The 27096-nt window shown below is 31.4% G+C and overlaps 1 protein-coding gene across 6 annotated transcripts; it reads right to left on the bottom strand.

Moving 5' to 3' along the window:
- Window positions 1-4830: 4830 nt before the first annotated feature.
- On the bottom strand, window positions 4831-26283 carry LOC139522835 (uncharacterized). Of its 6 annotated transcripts, none has more exons than XM_071316429.1 (10): window positions 26168-26283; window positions 23829-24478; window positions 23098-23250; window positions 21272-21339; window positions 20395-20769; window positions 19236-19341; window positions 16247-16520; window positions 14452-14593; window positions 8483-8518; window positions 4910-5220 (listed from the first exon to the last, which is right to left on the bottom strand). In XM_071316429.1, the coding sequence occupies exons 2-10, from the start codon at window positions 24472-24474 to the stop codon at window positions 5056-5058; spliced, it is 1965 nt and encodes a 654-aa protein (XP_071172530.1). In that variant the 5' UTR covers window positions 24475-24478; window positions 26168-26283; the 3' UTR covers window positions 4910-5055. The 6 variants fall into 6 exon arrangements, 5 of the variants coding, with proteins under 5 accessions (XP_071172532.1, XP_071172533.1, XP_071172530.1 ...); XR_011664502.1 differs by lacking the exon at window positions 8483-8518 and adding an exon at window positions 6418-6488 and having other exon boundaries at window positions 5113-5220; XM_071316432.1 differs by lacking the exons at window positions 8483-8518; window positions 14452-14593 and adding an exon at window positions 6418-6488 and having other exon boundaries at window positions 4889-5220.
- Between the last annotated feature and the right edge of the window lie 813 nt (window positions 26284-27096).

The following is a 27096-nucleotide window of genomic DNA, read 5'->3' as shown; positions in this document are numbered from 1 at the left end:
TTTCAATTCTATATAAAGCAATATATATATATATATATATATATATATTGAAATTAAAACAAGATTGTATTTATTATATCTTTTATTTAGCCTTCTCTAAAAAAAAATATCAAATATATAAATATTGGATTGAAAAATGAACATGCATATCACATGGATGAGATAAATTTGTCAAATGAGATTTTCTTTTTAAACCTTCATACGACAAAATACTGCACAGACTCACTTCTTACAAACCTGACTATTATCATTAACACTTACAAAGTAAAGAAAGATAACTGTAACATAACAAAATGACAATCATTCCTTAATTACCTCCCTTGACTGACAATACCCATTATAAATAACAAATATATATACATGTATTATGCAAGTTATAAAATGAGACAAATTACCCAGATATGGAGATTCTATTTCACTTTCCAAAATGACTGTTCCGGAAATTGAACATAAATAAATATGATATACATGTATTATGATGCACAACATTTGGTCATGTCATTTGTTCAGTCACTATATATGCAGTCAGTTTATGGAAAATATAAGAATTAATAACTAAAATCAGTATAAATTATGGAATGTGTACATAGATGTTATTTTTGTAGAATGTATGGGCTACACATATAAATAATTCTTTTCAAAGTATTGCGAAAAACATATAATGTTAATAACAGCAACATATTGATATAATAATTAAAATAGCTTGAATTGGAATGAAATGAAATGAAGCCTTACAAGTTACTTTAGAACAAATAAGTATAACCATGAACTAAGTTAGAAATTAGTTTGATCAATAGATTTCAATTACACTTTTCTAATAAATATTTTAAGAATGAATAATGTACTCTTGCAACCTTGATCTTTGCTTTGAAACATAAACATTAAGGAACAATATTATGCCCAACAACATCAACATAAACATCACAGATCAATAACAGACTTTTACAATCTTGACTTTTGCCTGGCAACATAAACATCACAGACCAATAACAGACTTTTACAACCTTGAATTTTGCCTGACAACATAAACTTCACAGACCAATAATAGTCTTTTACAACCTTGACCTTTACCTTGTAACATAAATATCACAAACCAATACTGAGTAAGACTTGAACAAACCTTTGCCTGACAACATAAACTTCACTTGTAGTCAAACAACCTTGACCTTTGCCTGACAACATTAACTTCACTTGTAGTGACACAACCTTGACCTTTGTCTGACAACATAAACTTCACTTGTAGTCACACAACCTTGACCTTTGCCTGACAACATAAATTTCACTTGTCACACAACCTTGACCTTTGCCTGACAACATAAACTTCACTTATGATCACACAACCTTGAACTTTGCCCGACAACATAAACTTCACTTGTAGTCACACAACCTTGACCTTTGCATGGCAACATAAACAATACAAATCAATGTAGACTTTTTCGTAATTTTTGGAATACATTATGTCACTCAGACAGCTATATGTCTTATAAATACATTACTTCTGAAGAAAAACTTATGACAAAATATTTTTAATTGGTGTTATTCCTCTTTTTTCTTTTACAGATGATAATTCATTTAACCCATACATTTCATAGGGAAAATTCCAAACATTCTTTTCCCAACATATATTTCAGTTTTTCTCCTATTTGTATGATTGAACAAGCATACAGACATATTTTTATGATTGAACAAGCATACAGACATATTTTTATCAAGTTATTTAAATCATGTTTCAGGTTTATCTATTAAAAAAGACTTGCAGCAGATATCCTTAAAATTGAACTAACAACAATTAGGCCAAAATATATACTGGTTTTCTGCCTATGGCAGACAAAAAAGTTAGGGAGATAGGTAAAAGATGTTATTTTTAAAAATATTTTATGTATAAACTTTGTAGGAAAATTATCTGCCCTTAAATAGTGCTTAACCAAAAATGTCTGTACTTTTAAATAATGGTGAGTTACCAAAAAAGTCTAGACTTTAACATTGCTTAACCAGTGATTTCTATAAAATGTGTAAATGAAAATCTACGGAAAGAAAGGAAACAGGAACACAGTATTTCCCCCCTAACAAAACAAATAACATTTGTCATAGCCATTCAAAAATAAAAAAGATAAAAAAAAATAGGGCCAACCTGACAAATAAGATGTAATAGCTAGCCATCCTTTTTATTATATAATCACATGGTAAATAAGAATAACACAGCTTATTGTGCTGTATCTATCTATATAATTGTCAGATGAGGACAGATGCTTCATTGTTATTTGTACTTTAGTAACAGCTTTTTAACTTTATCATTTCATTTGGATAAAAAATTCTTGAAATAAACACACTGCTTCATAATATTTCAGAAAGTACATATGAACTAAATAAATATCAATTATTGTAAGAGTACAATAATATAATTCTCGTTTTAATGTCACTTCAGTTATATTGTACTTTGTGACAACTGATTATCTATATTATTTCATAATTGCACCATTTTTTTCGCACCAGAGACAATATATTCAATCATAATTTTCATATTAAAAATCTATTTTAAATTTTACTTGGATTTCCTTTGTTAGATTTCATGCTGCAAACATATACACCATATCTATAAACTAAATATAAGTTTTAAAATATTATAAACGAAGCTTCATCAGTACACTTGCATCTTTATAAAAATTAAAATACCCATTTACATTGCATAGATATATGTATTTTCTTGTTTTAAGGGGATTTCTTCGAACATCAAAACTATGAGGACACAATCTTGTTATAACTCATAGGCAGATCCAGGGGGGGGGGGGGGGCTTTCATGGGAAAAATTTGGTTGATTATATAGGGAATCATTGAACCATGAATGGAGCGAGCCCCTCCTTAGGTCGGTCAGCGGGCCCCCCCTTAGGAAAAGTTCTGGATCCGCCACTGTAACTGTTGATAATGATCTTATGACTTACACAATCATTCACATTAGAAATTAAAATCTACTTAAACCAAGTCCTACATAAATCCCTCATTATCTAAATTCCCTGAATCACCCAAAATACTCTCTAACTCTTTAGTACAAAATAATCTCAAACACCTATTATTCTTTAAAGTTTACATCTATCAATCTAATATAAAATATCACCTTCAGAGTTAATCAGAGATAAAACCATCTAGATTTTCTATGTGTCAGATAAAATCATTTACAATGCTTAAGATTTAGCATAAAGATCACCTAGCACAAGCATTATACTTTCTAGCTATTATATACTTCTTTTATTTTCAATAAGATAAGACTTGTTTCATGTTTTTCATACAAGCCACAAGAGTTTCACAGAGAAAATCTGATGAAATAATAATTTAAAATTGTTTTCTCACTCCCACATCAATTTATTAAGTTGCAAAAGATTCAAGACTATCAAATTTGTTTATAAAATTTCTGAATTTAATCATATTAAAATAAATTTCATCTTTTTCTACTGTCCTAATTTCCGAAAGTGTTCTATTTCACACATCTACTATTTTTAACTACTGTGGATTCATTCATTTTCGTGGGTACCAATTTTCGTGGATTGCTAAACAATTGCATATTCCTGGAAATTTGATTTCAGTATACAAAGCCTATTGAAAATATGATAATCGTAGAACAGTTGAATTCTTGGTTCACCGGTACCCATGAAAATTGCTATCCAACGAATAATAATCAATCAACAGTTTCTTGATATCTCAGTCTCTCAACAAATAATTCAAATCCCTCTCTTCTATCTTATATATTTAATCTACATGTTTACAGCTAACACTCGCGGACTAGAATCACATTCAATCATATATAATAAGTAAGATACCCAGAAAGTGTCATTATTATCTATGGGCAGTATAACCTCAAATGGTTTCAAGAATTTATTATTACGCTGGTAAAAAAAACCTTCTAAATAAAATATGTACTTGAAAATCAAATGTTGCATTGTTAGTTTACGAAAATAGCAGCTTTCAAACAGTTGCCATTTGAAAATGTTAGACATAGATAAATCAATTTGTTATAAAATGAATACTGTTTAATCCAATGCATTCCAAATATCCAAGGTCTATCACATATTCCTCTTATTAACAAACACCTTATCAATAGTACAAACATTGCCAAAATTCCAGTCAAGGAAACAAATCTGCATATGCTGGTTGGCAGTTAGATGCATTGATGATAATGCAATAAAATACAATGCACTGTCATCAATGCTTCCACTGCAATGGAACTTATCATAATCTTAAAATTAGTTTTTCCTAAATATATATATATATATATATATCTTAAAAGTTCTTAATTATAGCAGAGGTGGATCCAGGGGGGTTCGGGTTTCAGGGGTTGGAACCCCCCTTTTTATCAAACGGTCAATGCATTTAAATGGGGATATTGGCTGGAACCCCCCTTTCTCCTGGGTTGGGAGCCCATTTTAAAATTGTCTGCATCTGCCCCTGCATAGTAACCCTAATCATTTCACTTTACTGGTTATCTCACTTTACAATACAGTATGAATTGATACTGGTCAACAGTAACTGTAACAATCCCAAAATATTAGATATGTATTATACATTGTATATATGATATACAACCATGCTAAAACAACCACAAATATAGCTAACAACAAGAAGACCTTATGGCCTTAAATAACAATAATATCAATAAATAAACCTCAACAACATGACCGGCAGTAGTTCACATTTTCACAACCTGACTGGCAGTCATTTACTACATTTGCACAATCTGACTGGCAGTCTTTTACATATGCACATCTAATGGCATTATAATAAACTTCTATACTTTATGCACCAAGTGTGGTCTAGATCTTGACCATTGTCTTTTTCAGAAAGACTCTAGGAGTACAATTATGGTCTAGATTTTGACCGTTGTCTTTTTCAGAAAGACTCTAGGAGTACAATTATGGTCTAGATCTTGACCGTTGTCTTTTTCAGAAAGACTCTAGGAGTACAATTATGGTCTAGATCTTGACCGTTGTCTTTTTCAGAAAGACTCGAGGAGTACAATTATGAGCACTAAAACTAGAATAAGTGTCATTTATGTCAGGAAAATGATCACTTCCTTCCGATTCTGAATGATTTTGATTTGCTTGGCTTTTCTGGGATCTTGGGTTTTTCTTGCTGTAGTCCATTTTGGGGGTTCTGAATAGGTACTCTGACTCTGATGTTCTGGGGGTAAAGTTGTTCGCTCTTTGGTCGTGGTCGAACAACAACTCGGGGCTGAAATTAAAATAAATACAGTTTAAATCAGCAGCTTAGTTTGAATAATATGGATGGATAATCTTTGTCATTATTGTGGACTGTTATAAGTACATGTATAAGTTTTTGTATGTATTTTGGCTTATTAAATAGGAATGATAGGCACGCAGTCTATTTCGTATGTATAATATTTGTGGTTTTACTGAAGCACAAATCCTAAATTTATACTTCAAAGTGAAAAAGGAAGCTATATGGACAAATATTATAAAAAAAATATTGAAGAATACCATATTTAAATAAACTTTTATCACAGAGATATGTCTCGCCTTTTTGTAATTTTGATTATGCAAATATTGAAATCAAAATAGCGATACTTTAACATCTTACACAAGTTATGCAAATATTCAAAGTCAATGAACCATGACTGAGTTACATGGCTACACAATCTCCATGTAAATGAGATGTGCCAATGCTAATACAACTGCATACAAAATACCATTGACTTATTATAAGTCGTTCCCAAACCTACATACAAACATTAACTTGTAAACTATGTAAAAGTTTTAAAGTCAATGAACCATGAAGAGGGGGTGAGCTATACAATCTCCATGGAAACAATACTTGCAAATGCCAATAAATTTGCTAACCAAATATCATTGACTTAACATTAGCAGTTCATCTTAAACTGATCTAATCACATACTAATACATAATACTAAGATAAGTTTCAAAGTCATTAGACCATGACTAAGGGGCGTAGCCAAATTATCTCCATGGAAATAAGATATGCCAATGCTTATACAACTCCATACCAAATATCATTGGCCTACCACTTGTGGTTCCCATAAACTGACCTAATCACAAACTAATACATGTAAAATAAGCAAAAGTTTCGAAGTCAATAGACCATTACTGAGGGGGCAGCCTGAGGGCCAAATAATCTCCATGAAAATAAGATGTGCCAATGCTTTTACAACTGCATACCAAACATGATTGATCTACCACTTGTGGTTCCCCATAAACTAGACCTAATCACAAACTAATACATTGTTGACGCAGTCAACGCAGCCGCCCAAAACAGCATACCTATTTCTCACTTTTTGACTCCATCAAGGCAAGACAAAAAAGGATGTTTAAATTTCTATATCACAATTTTATACATGCTAATTAAATGATATTACAGAGATCAAAGTTTGATTACAGTTGCATGAAGGCCTACCCTTTCCATTTCTCCTGAAGAATAATCTCGATCTTTTCCATTCATCAAAAGCTTGCATAATACAGTTAGATCTATAGTGGAAGACAGAAGAAGAAAAGAAATAAAGAGGAGATGATAGATAGTATTGGTCAGGATAGAAAGACAGATGGTGAAAGATGTGTAAAGGAAGAAACAGGAGATTCTCTGTTCAAACCAAGAGTATCACATTCTCTTGGTGATATTTTAACCAATTACTTTGCACTTATATACTAACTTATCCCTTTGTAGCTTACCTTTCAATTAATGAATGGCTATTATTTATTTTTAATTTATTGAACCATAAAATTAATTTTTGACTCTTTACATTGAATAATCTATCAAAATAAAGCTCAAAGAACTTGTTATATTATATATTAACAATAATAACGTACACACATGTTGGCGTATGAATACACAACGTCAGCGGAGTGGCGTGTCGCCATGAAAATTGACAACATTGAAAATAAAACTTATAATTTTAACCAATCAGAAGACAGTAAATACATCAAATTTATTTATATAATAATAAAGTAACAGAAATTTACAAATGGTTTTAAATGAATGATTGCTGTGCATGTGTGCTAAGTGTGTTTCCCACAACATAAGGGACAATAACAATAAATAAACTATGTGGACATTCACTTTTATAAACAATATGGACATAAAGGTTAGCTGAACTTCAGTATCTTAAGATTTTGCTCTTTCTGATTAGCTTAAATGTCTGCTTTAACCAGGAGATGACTTTAAATTGCAGTTAGTAGACTTTTGTTACATTTTGAAGGCTTAAGCCATAAATATACTATGTAAAACCCATAGCAAAGGAGCCATGTGAAAGGAACATAACTTTTATTTGCAAATGTTCACCTCAAAAAGGGCTTTAGATGAAGAACAGCAATAAAAGCCATGTGCCTTTGCTTTTGGTCTCCTAAAGAGTAATTCAGAATTTGAATCATGAAATAAAGCAATAGCATAAGCTTAAACTAAAGGAAAACCTTTTTTTAATATAGTCCTTAAAATGTGTAAAAGATGTTAATTTTTTTAACTATTTTAAGGCCATTTGTGGCTGTGCAGTTGTAAAAGAAGGCTTTTTTTCAAAATAACTATATTTTGCTAAATTTCATACCAGATACAACATTGAGTTATTCAAATAAAAGTCATATTTAACATTTTGCACCTTCTCCTTTTAAAAGTAGTTCCCACTACCTACACAAAAGATGAAATATTAGTTTATTGTAAATCCAAAGTATAAAACTTTAACCTTATAGTACATCATTCATACAGTTTTGTTTATTTTATACTAAGGCATGGCAGAAACAATAAAAAGCACCCTCCAATATACAGTTAAAGCCACACTATACCTTTATGTCCACAGTGTGTAAATTCTGAGTTAACAATACCATTTATATAAAAAAAATATTATTCCAAAAATTTTATTATAAATTCCTAAATTAAGGGCTAAGCTTTTTAAATGTTATTGCAAAAATGCTGAATTATTACAAACATATGATACAATTTACATTTAACAGTTGTTTGAATTAAAACTGTACATGTATAGTAGAATCAAATCTCTTACACTTACCACATATTTCAGATTGATCTTTGAATGTTAATGATATACAAAATGGTATTGTTAAATAATACAAGTGATAACATGTACAAGCAGACTTCAGAACATAAAATGTATGGGTATTTATAAGAATTCATTTGAAAGGGTAGTCCTGTAATATAAGACTTCGTAGGTTCATATCGTTTGCATTCAACGTTTTTTATCAGATATTTTTTTCAATACTTTTTTTCATACAATAAAAATGTTGAATACAAACAATATGAAACTACAAAGTTTATAGGACAAATAAATGGGAAAATCTCAAAATAAACTTGACATTGAATTATTGTTTCCAAAAATTGCCGAGCTTTGTACACTCAATTTCCTGAGTCATGAAGAAACATCATTTTGTGTCAAAAGCCTGCTTGTACACTTTAATAACAAAATAATAAGCAGTGAAAAATGTGCAAGGGGGAGACAACTATAGAAATCTTCTGTTACCTGGACAACATAAACAAGTCTAGATCTTGGGACTAGCTAAAATAACAAGTAAACAAATCATTTTATGACATCTGGCAAGCTGCATTACTAAAATAAAATTGGTCAGTTAATTGTTATATGAAATATTGTGTCTATCTAGCTAGAATAAAATTCAAACTCCAATTTCATCACAGAAATTCTCAAGCTTATATAAAGCTGTGTTTAACTGAGTATCAAAACATTTTTTTTAATTTCAAATTTCAAAGTACAGTTTTGTCAGTCTATTATCTTGATTTAAACTCTTTAAAACAAAACAAAAACAATCTTCTCTGAGGGGAGCAGCTTTTACCCATGTATTTATTGTTATAATTTTTGTACAGAACAGTTAAAAAGAATTTCTGATTTCTAAAATGAGTATCTGCAAACTAGCCTTAACTGTATTTACTTAAGATGAAGGGTTCATATTTTTGTTTTCAAATGATTTGTCTATATTGAATTAAATGAGCATGTATGAGAATCATGGCTCTATTCAATATTTCAAACTGGTTTGTTCATATTTAATTTTTTGACTTTATGCTAAAAACATTATAATGGATTTTTTTTGCATAATGTCCAGTGGCAAATATTTCATGCATATTCAGGATCACATTGTGTTTGTAATTGTATATTTAAGTCTCAAGTGTTTAAAAAATTATTAGAAAACAAAAAGTACTGTATATTCAGAAATTTGTTCATACATTAATTATTGTGAATGTTAATTTTTAGAAAATGCTGCTTTGAAAAATCTATATTATTTAAAATGTAAGTTTTTATTTTTGTAATTTTCTGAATCTACAGTACCTGAATGTGTCTTGTAACACTGTGTCAAACCCAGATATATCTTAAATACAAATGTAGTGTATAGTATGATAGCAAGTCATATTCATTTGTGTAGTTGCATTCATGGATATATTTATGAAGTGGATTGTTAATAATGGATGTTCTTCAGATCTTACTATCTTAATCCTAAAATTTAACCCTGATCATTGAGCAATAAATTTTGGATAAACAAGTAGAACTGTAAGCAATAGTTCACTGATAATGCCGCTGCTTTAAAGTAGTTAGTAAACAGAAAGTTGAAGAACAATGTATATAGATATGAATCTAATTGTATCGTATGTATGTTCAAATGCAGCCTGATAACAAATTTCAGAGAGCTGTTATTTGTAGTTCCCTGGAAAAATGCTAAGAAAATTTCATACATGGTTATTGCCTGTTGGAAAATATCAGTTTTCAGTTAACAGGAAGATGCCTCTCCCAGTAAAGTATGTGCTCATAAGGCCTATTACTGCATTACAGGAAATTCTGAATTTCATGGGATAGAAATATGGAAGGACATTTAGACAGGCTTGGGTAAATGCAGTATACTTTATCCTTTTATCCTTCTAAAAGTTCATTTTTTATGATGATGATGGATTGATGTTTAAGTTTTTATGTATAAACTGTTCATTTTTTAAGCGACTGATTTTCTCATATATGGTTGCTCCAATGAAAACTGCCTTTTGAATACATGTGTCTAATATATGCATTTTGAAGTAAAAAAGTTATAAATTGTCCTATAAGAATCAAAATAATTCTTTCTCACCAATCTCTATGCGTTATTTAATCTGGGTAAGCAATTTGCCAGAAAGAAAATAATATCTACTATCTCTAAAAATTTGCTTAACTAAGAAAACCTCCAGTGGGAAACTAGACAATACAGGGATGCCAATAAGGGACATCAAAAAATCAATGAAGGATAAAAAAAACTTAATTCAAATCGTTTGGGGGTGGGGGGGTCAAAGTTGCTACAAGTTTTGTTTAATTGACCTCGATTTTATTTGAATTAAGTTTTTTTATCCTACATTGAACTTTTGAGAGTTTCACGTTTTCATGATAATGATAGATGCTTCACATCCATTGGGAAACTAAACAGTATAGAGATGCCCAAGAGAATCATACATTTTATGATGGTGAATGATATCAGGTGGGAAAGTAAGCTGTATAGGGATGTCAATAAGTGGCTCACATTCTTGTGATTGATTGATTGATTGGTTGATTGATTGTTGGTTGCTTAACGTCCAGTGGCAAACAAAACATTATAGGGATGCTTATGATGTTTAACCCCTACTGGGAAATTAAACTATTTATAGTATCCCACTGTTATGATGAAGATTAAATGGAATTCAACCTCCAGGGGGAGACTTAAGAAAATAGGGATGCCCTATGATGTTCAACTTCCAGTGGGAAACTAAACAATATATGGATGTACACAAGAATCTCACTTTATAATGATGATGACTGCTTAGTGTTAAACTCCAGTAGAAAACTAAACACTATAGGGATGCCAATGAGTAGCTCACTTTTTTATGTTGATGAATAATTGATGTTTAAACTCAAGTGGGAAACCAAACAGTGTAACGATGCCCACAAGAATCTGACTTTTTTATGATGATGTTTAAAATCAAATGGGAAACCAAACAGTGTAAGGATGCCCACAAGAATCTGGCTTTATTTTTTGAGGATGGTTAACATCCAGTGGGAAACCAAACAGTGTAAGGATGCCCACAAGAATCTGACTTTTTTATGATGATGATTAAAATCAAATGGGAAACCAAACAGTGTAAGGATGCCCACAAAAATCTGACTTTTTTATGATGATGTTTAACATCCAGTGGGAAACCAAACAGTGTAAGGATGCCCACAAGAATCTGACTTTTTTATGATGACGTTTAAAATCAAATGGGAAACCAAACAGTGTAAGGATGCCCACAAGAATCTGACTTTTTTATGAGGATGTTTAACATCCAGTGGGAAACCGAACAGTGTAAGGATGCCCACAAGAATCTGGCTTTTTTATGAGGATGGTTAACATCCAGTGGGAAACCAAACAGTGCAAGGATGCCCACAAGAATCTGGCTTTTTTATGAGGATGTTTAACAACCAGTGGGAAACCAAACAGTGTAAGGATGCCCACAAGAATCTGACTTTTTTATGATGATGTTTAACATCCAGTGGGAAACCAAACAGTGTAAGGATGCCCACAAAAATCTGGCTTTTTTATGAGGATGGTTAACATCCAGTGGGAAACCAAACAGTGTAAGGATGCCCACAAGAATCTGGCTTTTTTATGAGGATGTTTAACAACCAGTGGGAAACCAAACAGTGTAAGGATGCCCACAAGAATCTGACTTTTTTATGATGATGTTTAACATCCAGTGGGAAACTAAACAGTGTAAGGATGCCCACAAGAATCTGACTATTTTATGAGGATGTTTAACAACCAGTGGGAAACCAAACAGTGTAAGGATGCCCACAAGAATCTGACTTTTTTATGATGATGTTTAACATCCAGTGGGAAACTAAACAGTGTAAGGATGCCCACAAGAATCTGACTTTTTTATGATGATGTTTAACATCCAGTGGGAAACTAAACAGTGTAAGGATGCCCACAAGAATCTGACTATTTTATGAGGATGTTTAACATCCAGTATGAAATCAAACAGTTTTGAGATGCCCATTTTTTTATGATGATAATAGAAAAGTGTTTCACCTCCAGTGGGAAACTAAATTATATAGGGATGCCCATGAGTAGCTCACTTTTTTTTATGTTGATGAATAATTGGGGTTTTAAACTTCAGTTGTAAACCACACAGTGTTAGGATTCCCACGAGAATCTGACTTCTTTTATGAAGATGAACTATTTGTGTTTAACCTCCAATGGGAAACTAAACAGTAAAGGGGTGCCCTATGGTGTCTAACCTCCAATAGGAAACTAAACCTTAGGGATGACTATGATGTTTAACATGCAGTGGGAATGTAGACTTCTTTATATGATGATCATTGATTGATGTTCAACCTCCACTAGGAAACTGAACAATATTGGGTTGCCCTTTGACTTTAACTCCACTGAGAAACTAAACAGTACTGGGATGCTCACAAGAATCTCACTTTTTTATGATAATGAATTTTTGATGTTTAACCTAAGTGGTAAACTACGCAGTATGAGGTTACAAATGAGAAACTATAACCTAAGTGGTAAACTACACAGTATGAGGTTACAAATGAGAAACTATAACCTAAGTGGTAAACTACACAGTATGAGGTTACAAATGAGAAACTATAACCTAAGTGGTAAATTACACAGTATGAGGTTACAAATGAGAAACTATAACCTAAGTGGTAAATTACACAGTATGAGGTTACAAATGAGAAACTATAACCTAAGTGGTAAACTACACAGTATGAGGTTACAAATGAGAAACTAACTGTATGATAAAGATGAATGATTGGTGTAAGATTAAATTTGTGCTTCACCTGTTCCAACAGAAAATTGGTATCCTACGAATAATAATGAATCCACAGTAACAAGTGTTTAATCTCAATTGGGAAAATAAACAATTGTCCTATGATGTTTAACCTGTCATGGGAAACTGGGATGCCCACAGTCATGGGAAACTAATCAGTACTGGGATGCCCACAAGAATGTTTATCTTTTTCTGATAATGAATGATTGTTTGGTGTATAATCTCCGATGGGAATGGGAACTCGGATGCCAATGAAAAGCTAACTTTTTTAATGATCATGATTAGTTGCTGTTTTAACTCCAATGGACTAGTTGGAACCTGAACAATATAGGGATGCCAATGAGTAGCTCACCTTTTTAAGATGATTTATTGGTGCTAAACCTCCAGAGGGAACCTGAACAGTAAAGGGACACCAATGAAACGCTTACTTTCTTATGATGATGATTGATTGGTGCCTAATACAATAGAGAAAGGAAAGGGGGAAATCTAATATCCATTTGAAAACTTAACAGCTTTGGGATGTCTAGGAGAATCTCACTTTTTTATGATGATGACCAATTGCTGTTTAACCTCCAGTGGGAAAGTAAACAGTATAGATGCCTTTGTGTTGTGTTAAGGAATATATACAACGTATGATATATATGATCACAAATGTTATAAATACTTAACTAGTTATTGTAAAGTAAGAGTGATTATACGTATGTAGTATCTTATTTATAAGTAGTGAGATAAATAATGAATATTCTATATAAAAGTTGTCAAATTGTATGTTAACATAGGTCATGATTTATAGTTTATATAAGATGTTTTACATGGTATAGATATTTAGAAATTAATAAATTCTTATAATTAACAATGTCAAAGAAGACATCACAGCAACAGGTCATACAGACTTATTTTAGTTTAAAGTTAGGACAAACATGTTCAAAATTTGGATGATGAATTTCCAATGTTTCAGGGAAAGGGGTCCAATGTGTACAATGTATATGAATGTGAAAAACACACAGATAAAGACTACAAGAATACTCCCATAATACCTATTATGAGGAGAACTAAATGTCTATGAAATCAATATACTGTGAATCCATTTATTTTCGTGGGTACCAAATTTCGCGGATTGTAGCTGTATAGAAATCTTACATTTTCGTGGATATTTAATTTTGTGGTTTTGCCAAAGTCTGCATACAATCCTATTGAAAATTTGGTATTCATTGAACATTTAATTTCGTGGTTTATCTTTACCCGAAAATTGGTATCCAAGGAATAATTATGAATCCACAGTAAAAAAATAAGTAGTGTTTCAATGAGGATGTTTATGAAATGATTTGATGTTCAATATTCCCAATAAGGGAGGGTTAATGATGGAATTTGATCAGCAATTTTAACTTGTTTGTGTAATGTAGTACAATAAAATTCATATTTTCTATTCAGAAATGAAACTATATTTTTTCACATTTTCTATTTGAGAGAATTATTAATGTGTATGACTAAAGCGATTTAACTTTTTTGTGTAAATGCATTACAGTACAATTTTATATTTTTGTCAGAAATAAAATTATACTTTTACGTTTTCTATATGGTATTATTGTTAATGTATATATGACTAAATCTATATAATACTACATGTATTAGTGCTATCACCAAGTTATTATACAACAACTTTACCTGCTGATCATTATCTGAATCAGAATCACTTTCTTCAGAACTTGTGTCTGATTCAGAATAAATAGGAGGAGGTTTGGTTGCTACAACGTAGCGTGTCCTCACTAATTGGTAAGTTCCAACTTTCACAGGGACATCTTCTTTTCTGAAAAAGTTCACAAAGCCTTTCCTTCCAAATTCTGATTTTATTTTTGTTAAATATAATAGCCTGTTAACAATAGACCTCAGTAGCCCAGGCAACCAAAGAGATTTAATAAATATTTTTGATACTATTTAAACATAAGGTGTTCATATATAATGATTTGTTTTTTAATTTACCAAGGAGTTTTAACAACTCTAAAAATTCTGGCTTTTTCTTTCTTAGGATCCTCATTCCATACATTTCCTTTAGATTTAACTTGATATTTAGTAGGAACTATTCTTCTATGTTTGTATATTTTAAAAACATGTGGATTTTCTTTAACAGTATCATTTGACTGATAAGTTTTTGGTTCAATATTTCTTTTTGTAAAGATTCTTGTGTGTGTTGGCATTTGATTTGTTCTATTTGACTTCTTGAAAAATGAACAAATATTTTGAAATTTGGTATATTCCGCTTTCTTTCTTCTATTTAATAAAGTAGGAGTTTTTTTACTCCTCCAGCATATCCTCCTGAATAATCTTAAAATAGGATTTCTGTAATGAAATAAGAAAACTAACAATCACTACAAGACAAGCATTATTCAAAGCAACTGTGACATTCTACTATAAGAGACTGCAGTCTGACAGTCATAGATTACTAGATACTAAAAGCAAACTTTCTAGCATACATTCAAAAGTAAAAACATCAAGAATATTACATATATCAAACTAGAAATATACTGTTTAAGTAAGTCTATTTGAACCGGAATGGTTTGAAAATTCAGTTCTGAAAAATCAGCTTTGAAGTGTTTATTTAAAACTACTACTTTCCAAATCTATTTTCAACTTTAACATACAATGGATTCATCAAATTTTTCTGCTTACAATTTTTTAATTAATTTAGGATTTTTGTCAATGTTTGTTTTCATGTTGAATAATGTTGAAAAATCTTTTATATTGTTTTGTTCACAGAATATAAGATAAATTAACAAATTCTGTCAAATTATCCCTTGCCACAGCAAATTTTGAATTTCCCTCCATGTTCACCATGTTCAAACTATTCTAATTGTACTGTATATTTTCCATTATAAGTTACCTTATAAACAGATAAATACTTATAAATAGTGCTTTTAATTAAGAAATCAAGTACACTGAAATAGATTTTGTTGAGGCAGTAGGTGTTGTATATTAAAGTGTAAAATGCACCCTCTGCCAAGATGTGACTGCCTATGTGGGTTGTTAGTTGTGTAATTTTGTGAAGTGTGATGATGATGATTTTTTCAAAGATTCCTTAAACCTACTTAATTTTAAAAAAGATATGTTGCAGATACACACACGTATGTTGATTCTCCTGACATGACTGCTATTCTAATTGTACATTGAAAAAAAAACACACAAAAAAATCTACTACTGAAAAACAATTTCATATATGTAATTACAGGGGCAAAATGCCAAACTAGTCTGTATGTCTTCTATAATAACTCAATCAACTAATTTTTTTTTTAATTTACTGATTAAATTGTAAAATTAAGAAATGGGATTTTTTTTATAGTAGTTCATACATAATTTCCTTTAATATATTTTCAATGTACAAGTAGAACTACTGTCATGGATTACACCTGCATATTTCTCATCACATTGTATGCCCTATGAAGACTTTCTACTGAGAACTACTAACCTCGATATCTGTGATGAGGGTCTAACAGGGGGACTGTCTTGTCCAGGACTTGATGTTGGATTACTTTGTGGTGCTGGTGGACAACTTGCCCTATGCCCTAGCTTTGTTTTTGTTGGTGTTTCTGTCCTTGATGAGGCAGTGGTCGGTGCTGGTCCTACTGTAGGTCCTGACGGGCAAGGTTTTGGAGGGGGTGGTGCAGGAGCCCTCTTTGTTTTACCAAATTTTGACTTTGGAGAAGGATTTAAACCAGTACCACTGCTGCTCATTGGTTCATCTGAAAAAATATACAACTTTGTCAATGAATCACTTGGATTAAACATTTACTAAACAAGAGTGCACACTCTGAAAGTCCCACCTGTCTTACTTATCCTTAAATTTATGTTGTAGGTCTATAACATGAAGGTATTACATGACGTACTGTAAATTCAGAAATTATTGTGAGGTTTTCATTATTGCGAAAATGCAACAGGATTATAATCGCAATAGTTTAAACTCGCATTTTGAAATCTTTAACATGAAATAACCAGGACTTTTCTCAATATCACAAAAATTAAAAACCCTTTTTAAACTTAAATGACAAAATCACAATAATAAATGCATGCAATAATTTCTGAATTTACAGTACTTCAAATATCACATAATTATAAACGTATAGTGTCTTGAAATATGAAATTTATTTGTATGAGGCTTAGAAACAGGGGAAAGGCGAGGTTCTACTGAGCATTTCCCCTGTTTTGTGCCGAATACAAATAAATTTCATATTTCAAGACACTATACGTATATTGTTTTTATACGGAAATCGATAAAAAAAATATATAAAAAGATTAAAAAATATTTAACAAATATTGTTAACTGAAAAAGTGTTTGGAATTTCCCTCTTGGGGTCCCATTTTGGGGTATTTCCCTATGACTGCAGTCCAGGCGGTAAGCCATTAACATTTTAATGAATTAAAAAGGGAAATGAACTCAATTAATAACATTTAATAAACATGGTATATAAATTACCAATTTGAAGACATAACAAGTTTAAATTCATAAAAGTTTGACCATTGTGATTGTTACTACACGTTGTCATGGTTGGGACGTGACGTTGATGATGAAATACAGTAGTTCTGGTAAGTAGGCGGGGCTTAAAGGTTAGTTGAGGTAATTGACGTATAATGCTTGTTAAATACACCTATTGCTATTTGGCACGGTTTACTCCAAAGTCTGCCCTGCTTGAGATGACATCATACAATCAAAGAGCTGAAGAGCTCTGAAGGGAAAAGACGGCCATTGTTCCAATTTTTAGGGGGGTATCTTTTGATAGTCTACATACAAAGAATGAGCAAAAGAACAGCTAGAACACATAGAAAGGCTGACAATAACGAAACTAATTGTTGTTTATTGTTATTTCATTTCCTTAGTCAAGAATTCATCATAGAGACAATTTGGACCAATGAGATCTGCACCTTCTAAATCAAAACATTTAATTTAAGTTGGGAGTTAATTATCTAAAATTCAATTGAATTTAACAACTACTACATTATATTTTAAAATTTTAATTATGTACAACTGAACGGCAGGCTAAGACTGTTCTCAATTTTTTGTGACAATATTCTCAAGAAAGTGAGGACTGAAAAATCTATTCAGTTTTAATTTTCCATTGATAAAGTTCCCAGTTACAACTCTCATCACAGGGATACATGTACTTATAAAATCAAATATAATTGATATGAAAGCTGTGTGAGGTTTGTTTCCAGATCCCACATTTTGATATATCTGTAAAATCCATGAATAAATAGCTTTAAACTACAAAAAGCAATATTTAAAAAAAAAATGAGAAAAAAAAAATGACCGCTACAATAATTTTTTTTAATTGATGACTACTTATCATATATATACTTAATGTGACATTTTTAGTGTTCATATACATTAACTTTCATTTTAGTGGGTAATTATTCATCAATTGAGGTGCACCTTAATTGGAGAAAGATTCTAAAAACATAACTTTACAGAAAGAATGAAAACTGCAGTTGCTCTCCCCAATATCAATAGGTATAAACTACAAAAAGCAACATTTTTTTTTTTTTTTTTTTTTAACCATTTCAATAATTATGTTGGTACACATTTAGACTACTTATCATATACTTAATGTCACATTTTAAATGTTCAGAAACATTTACTTTGATTTTAGTGTAAAATTACTCATCAATTGAGGTGCTCCTGAATTGGAGGAAGATTCTAAAAACAGAACTTTACAGAAACAATGAAAACTGCCGTTTCTCTCCCCAATATCATGTATCCCCATTGACATTGTTTACCGTGAAAGTTGACCTACATATTATCTGATTATAGCCTCAGATTCAAGCATTTCATGTTGGTGTGTGATTCATCTACACTACAGCAAACATCATTAGGTTTATATTTCACAAATACGGATTTTAAATTAGTATACAAGTACTGTGAATGATTTTTATAATGATTCTGAATAAAGGATATCCCTGTGTAGTGTGGCATTCCAACAATGACGTCACTAGGTTAGATATATTTAGAATATTTCGTAATACTGATTTTTCCGGACTGTAAAAGAAACATATATAGTGTAAGGGAAAGCTCAATATACGATAATTTCATGAGAAACAGAAGGGAAATGTGTAAAAAATGTATTTAAAGTCAATCTGTTCTCCTTGTCATCAATTTCAGAATGACATTTTGAGGGGGTTTCCAAACTATCAAAACAAAATGATTGACGTGAGGGAATGATACTCTGGTCAACCCCATTAGGGAATTGACGACTTGAAGCCGTCTTTCCCCAAAAATCACTTTTTCGTTGTGGCGTCAGATATTTTGTATTATGACTTCAAAAGGTTACGGGAACCTTTGTTTGATATGTGTTCCAGCTTTGGATTTTGCCATTTGATTAGGGACTTTCTGTTTTGAATTTTCCTCAGAGTTCAGTATTTTGAGAAATTTACTTTTTACTGAGTATGTATAACTGAAATCTTACCCATTGTATCTCTTCCTTTTGCTTTAGGTGTTTTAAATGATTGTTGCTGTTGTGAATCATCTGCAGAAAAACTTTTCTTAAATTTTGGCACTTTACTTTTTGCATACTGAAAAACATAAAAACAGGTTGTTCTCATAAAGCTAATTACAGTATACATGTACAAAAATCTTTTATAAGTGATTTCACAAATATTTAGTTAATTAAATATCAATAATAACATGGTTCTTAATAGATTATTAAACTATTCAATTATTAAGTTGATCTTCCTTGGGTTTTTTTACATCCCCAAAAATTTCCTATTATTTTCCTCTGTGCTTATATGACTAATACCCTTCAGTTTTTACAAAAGCACAAGTTCATGGACTATATATAACAGAATAATCATGAACTTTTTCTGACAATGTACACCATGAATATAAATTGCCATTGAGTATTAATTTTCTATAGGCTTGTATGCAGACTTTGGCAAATCCACAAAATCCAATGAACACAAATACACAATTGTTTCTGAGGCCATGAAAATTAGTTCACATAACCAAAATAAATTAATACACAGTTGTCAAAGACTACAGGAGCATAGACTTTAAAAAAAACTTAGGATAATAACAATGATATAACTATGATATCATCAATAACTTTTTAAACTTCTAATTTGTGTAAGTCCTAATCAAAGACTCAATAATTCTTGTTACTGATTTTCTCACAGAACATGATTTGAATGGTTTGATAAGAATGATCATATATATATATATATAGAATAATACCATTTTTGTTTTTGATATTGACTACATGTGTCAACAAGAAAATCCAGCCGCTAGCAAGCTGATGAAAAATCAAATGCTACTATTCTATTTTTCTGCAATTTGTCTTAACAACTTTATTTTTTTTGTGAGAATATGATTAAACACAAAATATTTAGTTAAACTATTTTATGTGTGCAAAACCTTGTGATAGTTGTTTAATTGTGTGAATGAGGAAGCATGTATTTCATTGAAAAAATTGCTGGGGATTGACATTGACGTGCCACTTCATTGCTTTATGTTTGTGGCCATCAGGTCCTATCCATGATCTTTAAAACTAATAGGCAGTAAGAACAAAGGAAAGATGTACAAATTGCTGATAATACCTTTTCTCTAGAACTTGCAACCATTTAACTTACCTCTTTTGCTCGTTTATATTTACTGTCTTTCATTGGTGGGTCCTCGTGTGTTGTTGGTGGGGGGCCAAAGTTTGGATCAGCTTTTGAATGACAGAATAATGAATGTGTCTGTGCTTCTCCTTTTTCTATTACTTTACCACATAAACTACATAACAATTTTTGATTACTTTCCATTCTAACGCCATCTCTGGATTTATTAATTCGGTACGCCCTTTTTGCTCTCTTAACATATTCCTGGAATTTTTCATGGTCCCTTCTCCAGTCTCCACTTTTGTCTTGGAACATTTTCCTATAACCATTCCGATGCTCATCGTCATCACTACCAATGTTAATATTTGTCTTTTTCCTATGACCACAAGCTGGCTCGTGTGTTTTCTGAAAATAGCAATGAATGGAAGAGTTAAATCAGCTGTTACATGGATCTAAAACTACTCAATCATTTCAGTGGTGGTTATTGTCATTCTGCTGTGTACATCCATCTTCTTGTATGATACATGTATTTAAAGTTTACACAATTATCAATTGGGAATGGAATCTTGATACAAACTACCTCCTTAATGATTGAGAACCATTTCAATATCAAAAGGTATTTACAATTTGTGTCTCACATGAGATAGTTTAAATCTATACCTCAATTTTGACTTTATTGATATCATTGCTTTCAAAAAAAGGATTTAAGTAAATAAAATTGATATTTTTATGAAATACAATTTTCACAGATGTGAGATCTCGTTTAAAATAAAAGAAATAGGCTATAATTATACTAATAAAAAGACAGGAAGAAAAAGAAAATGTAAGCAAAGTTTTGCCTAGTTTTTCAAAAGCATAAGCACCATAAACCAGCTTTAGTTTATTAATTGTAGCTTATATAACTTACCAAATCTTCAAGTTTTAATCTTTTTCCACAGAAAGCACATGAAAATTTCATATCGGAGTAGTCAAAATCTGTAATGAAATGACAAAATATTCCTTTTATGAGTTAACAAGAATGGGTAAACAAATTTCATCTAGTACCCGGTAAACAAATAAAAAATAGTCTGAAGTTGCTGTCTCGTAAAAAAGATAGTGGATTTTGGTTGAATATTTTCAGACTAGGTTCGTTTCTATGTACATGTATGTTTGCATTTGTTTTTGTTGCACTTCAGTGTATACATACATGTATATAATGCTAACTTTTAAGTATATGTATCAATTAAACAATTCACTTAGTTCAAGTTTCATAGATCGGAAAGGATCTCTCAATAAATAGGTAAATTTGACAGTTAATTTGCATGTTTAAAAATACAAAACATTGAACATAAATGTCATTAAACACAAACGTGTGTCATTTTAGGGCCCTTTATAGATTGCTGTTTGGTGTGAGCTAATATAAGGGTCTGTGTTGAAGACTGTACTTTGACCTATAATTTACTTTTACTAATTGTGACTTGAATAAGAGAGTTGTCTAATTGGCACTCATACCACATTTTCTTATATATATGTAGGATTCTAAAGTGCGATGGTACTCTAAAGTGCAATGGTCACGCTAAAGTACGACGGTGTCTCACGCCAAAGTGTGATGGTTGTTAGTTCGCTAAAGTACGATGGTGTCTCACGCTAAAGTGCCATGGTTGTTTGATCGGTAAAGTACGATGGTGTATCACGCTAAAGTGCAAAGGTCCAAATGGTAAAATTTGAAGTATTGAAACATCGAGGTTTGTAAAAGCTAATATGCTAAGGTTTAACATATGTGATAGGCTTTACAATTTACGGGTAGGCTGAAGTGATTGTTTCTAAATTAACAAGTCCGACCATGCAATAATTGCTATTAAGGTAATTTATGTTTTGCAAAATATTATTTTTCATGTAAAATGATTGTTTAACAATTCGAAGCGTATTGAATATTTGGATAATTGGTGTAGATTGCCGTTCATACTAATGTTACAACCTATCTTACATTTGTCATTGAAAATTAAAAATAAAAAACTCGCACGTTCATTGTTGGAATATGCAACATTTATTTGTATAAGCTTTAATCAGGCTAAATGCGAAAGAATTCAAAGAAATGCAATGTTTGCCAAGCTTTCCCCTTTCTTCGTAGCGAGTACAAATACATGTTTTATTTTCCTGCTATGTACAGTATGAACTAATGTCTTAGCAGACAATTTATAATTCACGCATGAAAACATGTATTTTTATTTTACCGATGTTACTTTTCATTAAAATCGACGGAATTTTAACAGGGATCACAAAGTAAACTGCCACATAAACAATGATTCAAATGTATCCGTTTGCTACAAGTATACTGTTTTGTATTTATATGAGTAAAATGGTCGACTGTAGTCCTTTCTTCCAGCACTCAAAAAAAAAATAAACCTTGTGATTCAGCCGACAAAGAACACAGTTAAATTAAATCAATTACTAGTAAGTCATGGACATTTGGTGTAAAATTTGTTAATCAAATATTCCTAATCTATCTTCCGACATGTTCATTTTAAGTTTGTATAAACGACTGTTAACGTCATAATCCAACTACGTTTCTAACGTCTATACTTTTGCGGACCATCGCACTTTAGCGTATTCCATCGCACTTTAGCGAGACCATCGTACTTTAGCATCCCCTTCGTACTTTAGCGTCCCCTTCGCACTTTAGAGTCCTACATATATATACACAAAATTCATTATAATTCAATCTGAACAGTCATTGTATGTTCATAAACAAACCTGAGTCATCTGAGTCCTCCGATTCTGATGACTCCATTCCTGACCGTGGAGAGAACAAGTAATCCTCACTAAGACCACCTTTATAACCATGTTCACCAGCCACATTCTTTTTGTGATGTTGATATGCTGCATGTGGTTTCTTTGGGCCAGGACCTACAAAGGATAACATCATATTCAAACTGAGATTGTCAAGTTTTGTTTTTGTATTCATCATCAGATTTTGATAAAACTTCAGAATAGCAATTAAATGAATTCAATATGTTTATAATAAATTAAGACAGAAGCTTAAGAATGTGTTAGTCCATTTCTATATTGTTTTTTTAGGATTGCTATCTCATTGGCATATTACCCAAAGATGTCAAATCACATTTATTAGAAAAAAATAACTCACCTTTATTAAAAAAAAAACCTGAACTTTTAATAAGCAGAGTACTATGTCTGTATGAGTGTTTATCTTTTTCATCCTTACAAGTCAACAGAATTAACAATAATGTGTCTCCCCAGGACATCATGCCCAGCTCACACTATGACATTTTAATGTTGAGTTTCAAATTGATATGACCACACATTTATGGTAAACTACCTCTACTAAAAACTTTAACATGATACATAACAGATAAACCAAATAAAGGATGTATAGAATATCAATAAGTAAATATAGAAAATGCATACATTAGATAAAGAAAACAATCAAGTATTGGTAAATACTATTATTGTTTATTTGAACTTACCACGACCATTAAAGTTTGTAAAAGGAGCCTCTTCTCCAAACATATCACCACCCATTGTGAAAGACATTGAAAAGTCCATGTCATCCATGAAAGACTTAAATGCAAAAGAAAAGGAGGATTTATCACCATAGTCATGGAAACTCATTTCCTCTTCTTCAGTCCAGTTATTGTTCCATTTAGGTTTCTCCTGAGGTCTTTTTTGTCCTGTTGGACGCTTTTGTTTTTGTTGGGACTGATCAAAATAATCTTTTTCTTTAAATCCTTTTGAATTTCTATATTGTGAATAAGGTCCAGTAAAAGGATCTTCATCAAACTTAAACCTAGGTGGAGGTTCAGATCTACGTCTTTGAGTAAATTCTTCCTTAGCTCTATAATTGTGTTCTTGAGTTCTACCACCAGGTGTTCTAAACTCAGTTCTAACAAATGCTTCCTTTGGTCTGTTAATTTCCCGTTCATGAATTTCTCGTCTGTCTTTAACTTTTAACACTTCATATGCAGCTCCAATTTCTTTAAACCTTTCTTCAGCATCATGAGATTTATTTTTGTCTGGATGGTATTTTCTAGCTAGTGTCCTATATGCTTTTTTCACATCATCATCCGTAACACCAGGTTTGAGACCAAGGATAGTGAAATGGTTTTTAGTCATTATGCTGAAATAAAATAAAGAAAGTTTAATTTCTTCCTTTTCTGTACTTATTGATTATTCTGTATAGACAGGTTACAAGTTTTGGATATTATATATCAGGATACCTTTTTAATTTTCAGACTTTGTTTCAAAAGTTAAATAAAATGCATTGTAAATTTAAATTGTTATACAATCATATTGCTAGATAAACACCCTGAGGGGAGAGGCCATGTACAATGTACTATTAAGGTTGATTATTTCTATATAAACAAATCAGTATTATGATCTGAATATTTAATTAATTAATAATTAGTGAAGTACATAAACATATGCTAAACTTAGTAAACATTTTTAATAATGAATAATAAATATGTTTCAAAATAATTTTCCTTACATAGAATTGTTAATTCTTATATTTATAGTTACATGTATATTTATTTTAAAACAAACAAATTTAATTCTCTGGCTGTCTTGACTTAATTAGTGCATTGCATTTGTGATCAATCACTCATTTCTCTTTAAAATTCAGGTCAGAATTACCTGTTTCTTGTTATGTTTATGCTTACTGTATTGAAGACTTGCTCAATTTGATAGGTCACTGGTCTAAATTTTACACGTTAAGATAGTCGATAAGATAAATTCGTTACATAGTGTGCTAGTGACATAATATGGTATATATGGGGTCAGTAAATTCCATATGGGGATTTACTGACCCCATATATACCGTATTAGGTCACTAGCACACTATGTAACTAACAATATTTGTTGTTTTACTTTTTATACTTCATTTAAGACCATTTTTGGCATTAAGCTAGCACTTGAAAACTTAGAACTCCTTTTTTATAAGTGAAAATATTACATTTGTATTTTGCTCATTTTTTCATTGATACTACTTCTGAAAATAAAGAAGCCCCAACAGACAGATGTAATAAAGATTCAAATGATGACTGTGAAAACTTAGTTTAGTGAGTGTTACAAGAAATTCTTGGTGTTCCTTAATGGAAGGATAGTACAAACAGAGGAAGAAGGAGAAGAAGAAGAAGTTTTGCTTTACATTATGTCCCTGATTTAAATACTTTTATATTTAATTTTATTTTTTACCATGTATTTCCTTTCTCACAAGTTTATTCAAACAAAAGTATAGCACCCCCTCCCCCTTTTTGTTAAAAAATGTTGGTAGATTATATAGGGAATCACTGCGGCATGATTGGATCAAGCCCCCTCTTAGGCAGTCAATACACCTTATCGTTTTTTAAATCTGTTCTTGTTGACCCTAGAATCTGTGCTGCATGCTTCATGACCTATTAAGTCATTCATAAATCGCTTTTTCATTATGGTGTCAGATATTTTGTATTATGACTTCAAAATTTTACAGTAACCTTTGTGATGCCAAGTAAGGGGGGGGGGGGCGGGGGGGGGGGGGGGGGGTAGCAATATCTCTCTCTATGAACATATTTTGGGATCCAACACTGGCACTGGTTGTATACATTGTCAGTCTTGTATCAATGGTTCAATATGCACATATACACTACAAATCCAGAGGTTATGTACTTAATGTTCAATCCAAAAAAAGCACCTGGCTAGTTTGAGTTTTGAATCAATGAATGAAATATCGACTCATCGGTCAAATCAGCAGGGATGGGGTCTATTTCCATGTCCTAAAGTTACAAAACTCATAATATTTTTTCATGAAAATCAAGTTACATCAATTTACCTGATAAAACTATCACAAAACAGAACACATATAACATAAATAACTGAAGAAGAATGAAGAATCAACCGGAGTCTAGTCCAGCGCCATGTTTATCGTGACAACAATGGAGGGTGAAGGTCAAATTTGGATATTAGTTTTCGATCCAATCATCGGTGCGTATCATTTCCGTAGGCAAACCGGTTTAGTTAATTTGAGAATGTGAGTAATGAAAGTATTTATAAACTCGCTTTTTGCGTTTTTCTTCAAGTTTAAGATACTATTAATAAAAAAATTCTAAATAAACTTTATAAAAACTAGATGAATGAAGCCATTTGTAGAAGTGGAAATTTGAGTGTTATATTCACTAAATTTCCAAAGGTGCAAAGCCCGCAATTTCGACACAGATCAGCGGAACGAAACCAAAGGGAAACTCAGTCTTTAACATGTTTAACCCATCATAGTAGACTAACATACTAAAAATCACCGCAATATGTAAAGGCGTTTAATCAACTTGAAATAAGATCAAGGATTTGTGTCACAAGAAATTATAATTACGATGTGTACACGTAACACTGTGGGTCAAAAACTTAACAGCCAAATAAACACTTGTAAACTATATAGAAAAAAATATAGATGTCTTAATTTGAAAGCCGACTATTGTGACAAGGCCGTAATTTCCCCAATTTGTGGAACGTGTTAACATTATTTTCAAATATTTTAAAGGTATTTGTTGAAATAAATAGACTCCCTACTGTTTAAATACAAAAGAAATGTAAAAAGAGGAGATGTGGTATGATTGCCAATGAACCAACTATATAGGACTGGTACAAATTAAATTCAACACTATCTATATAAGGTGACCGTGTTTGCTAAACCTGTGTAATAATTTCCTAATACGATTTGTATACATATAGTATTCACCCATATAGAGATCTGAAATGACAATAGAC

Source organism: Mytilus edulis, chromosome 5 (assembly GCF_963676685.1).
Source record: "Mytilus edulis chromosome 5, xbMytEdul2.2, whole genome shotgun sequence".
NCBI classification, from domain to species: Eukaryota; Metazoa; Mollusca; class Bivalvia; order Mytilida; family Mytilidae; genus Mytilus; species Mytilus edulis.
This window is presented reverse-complemented; position numbering and strand designations above follow the sequence as displayed.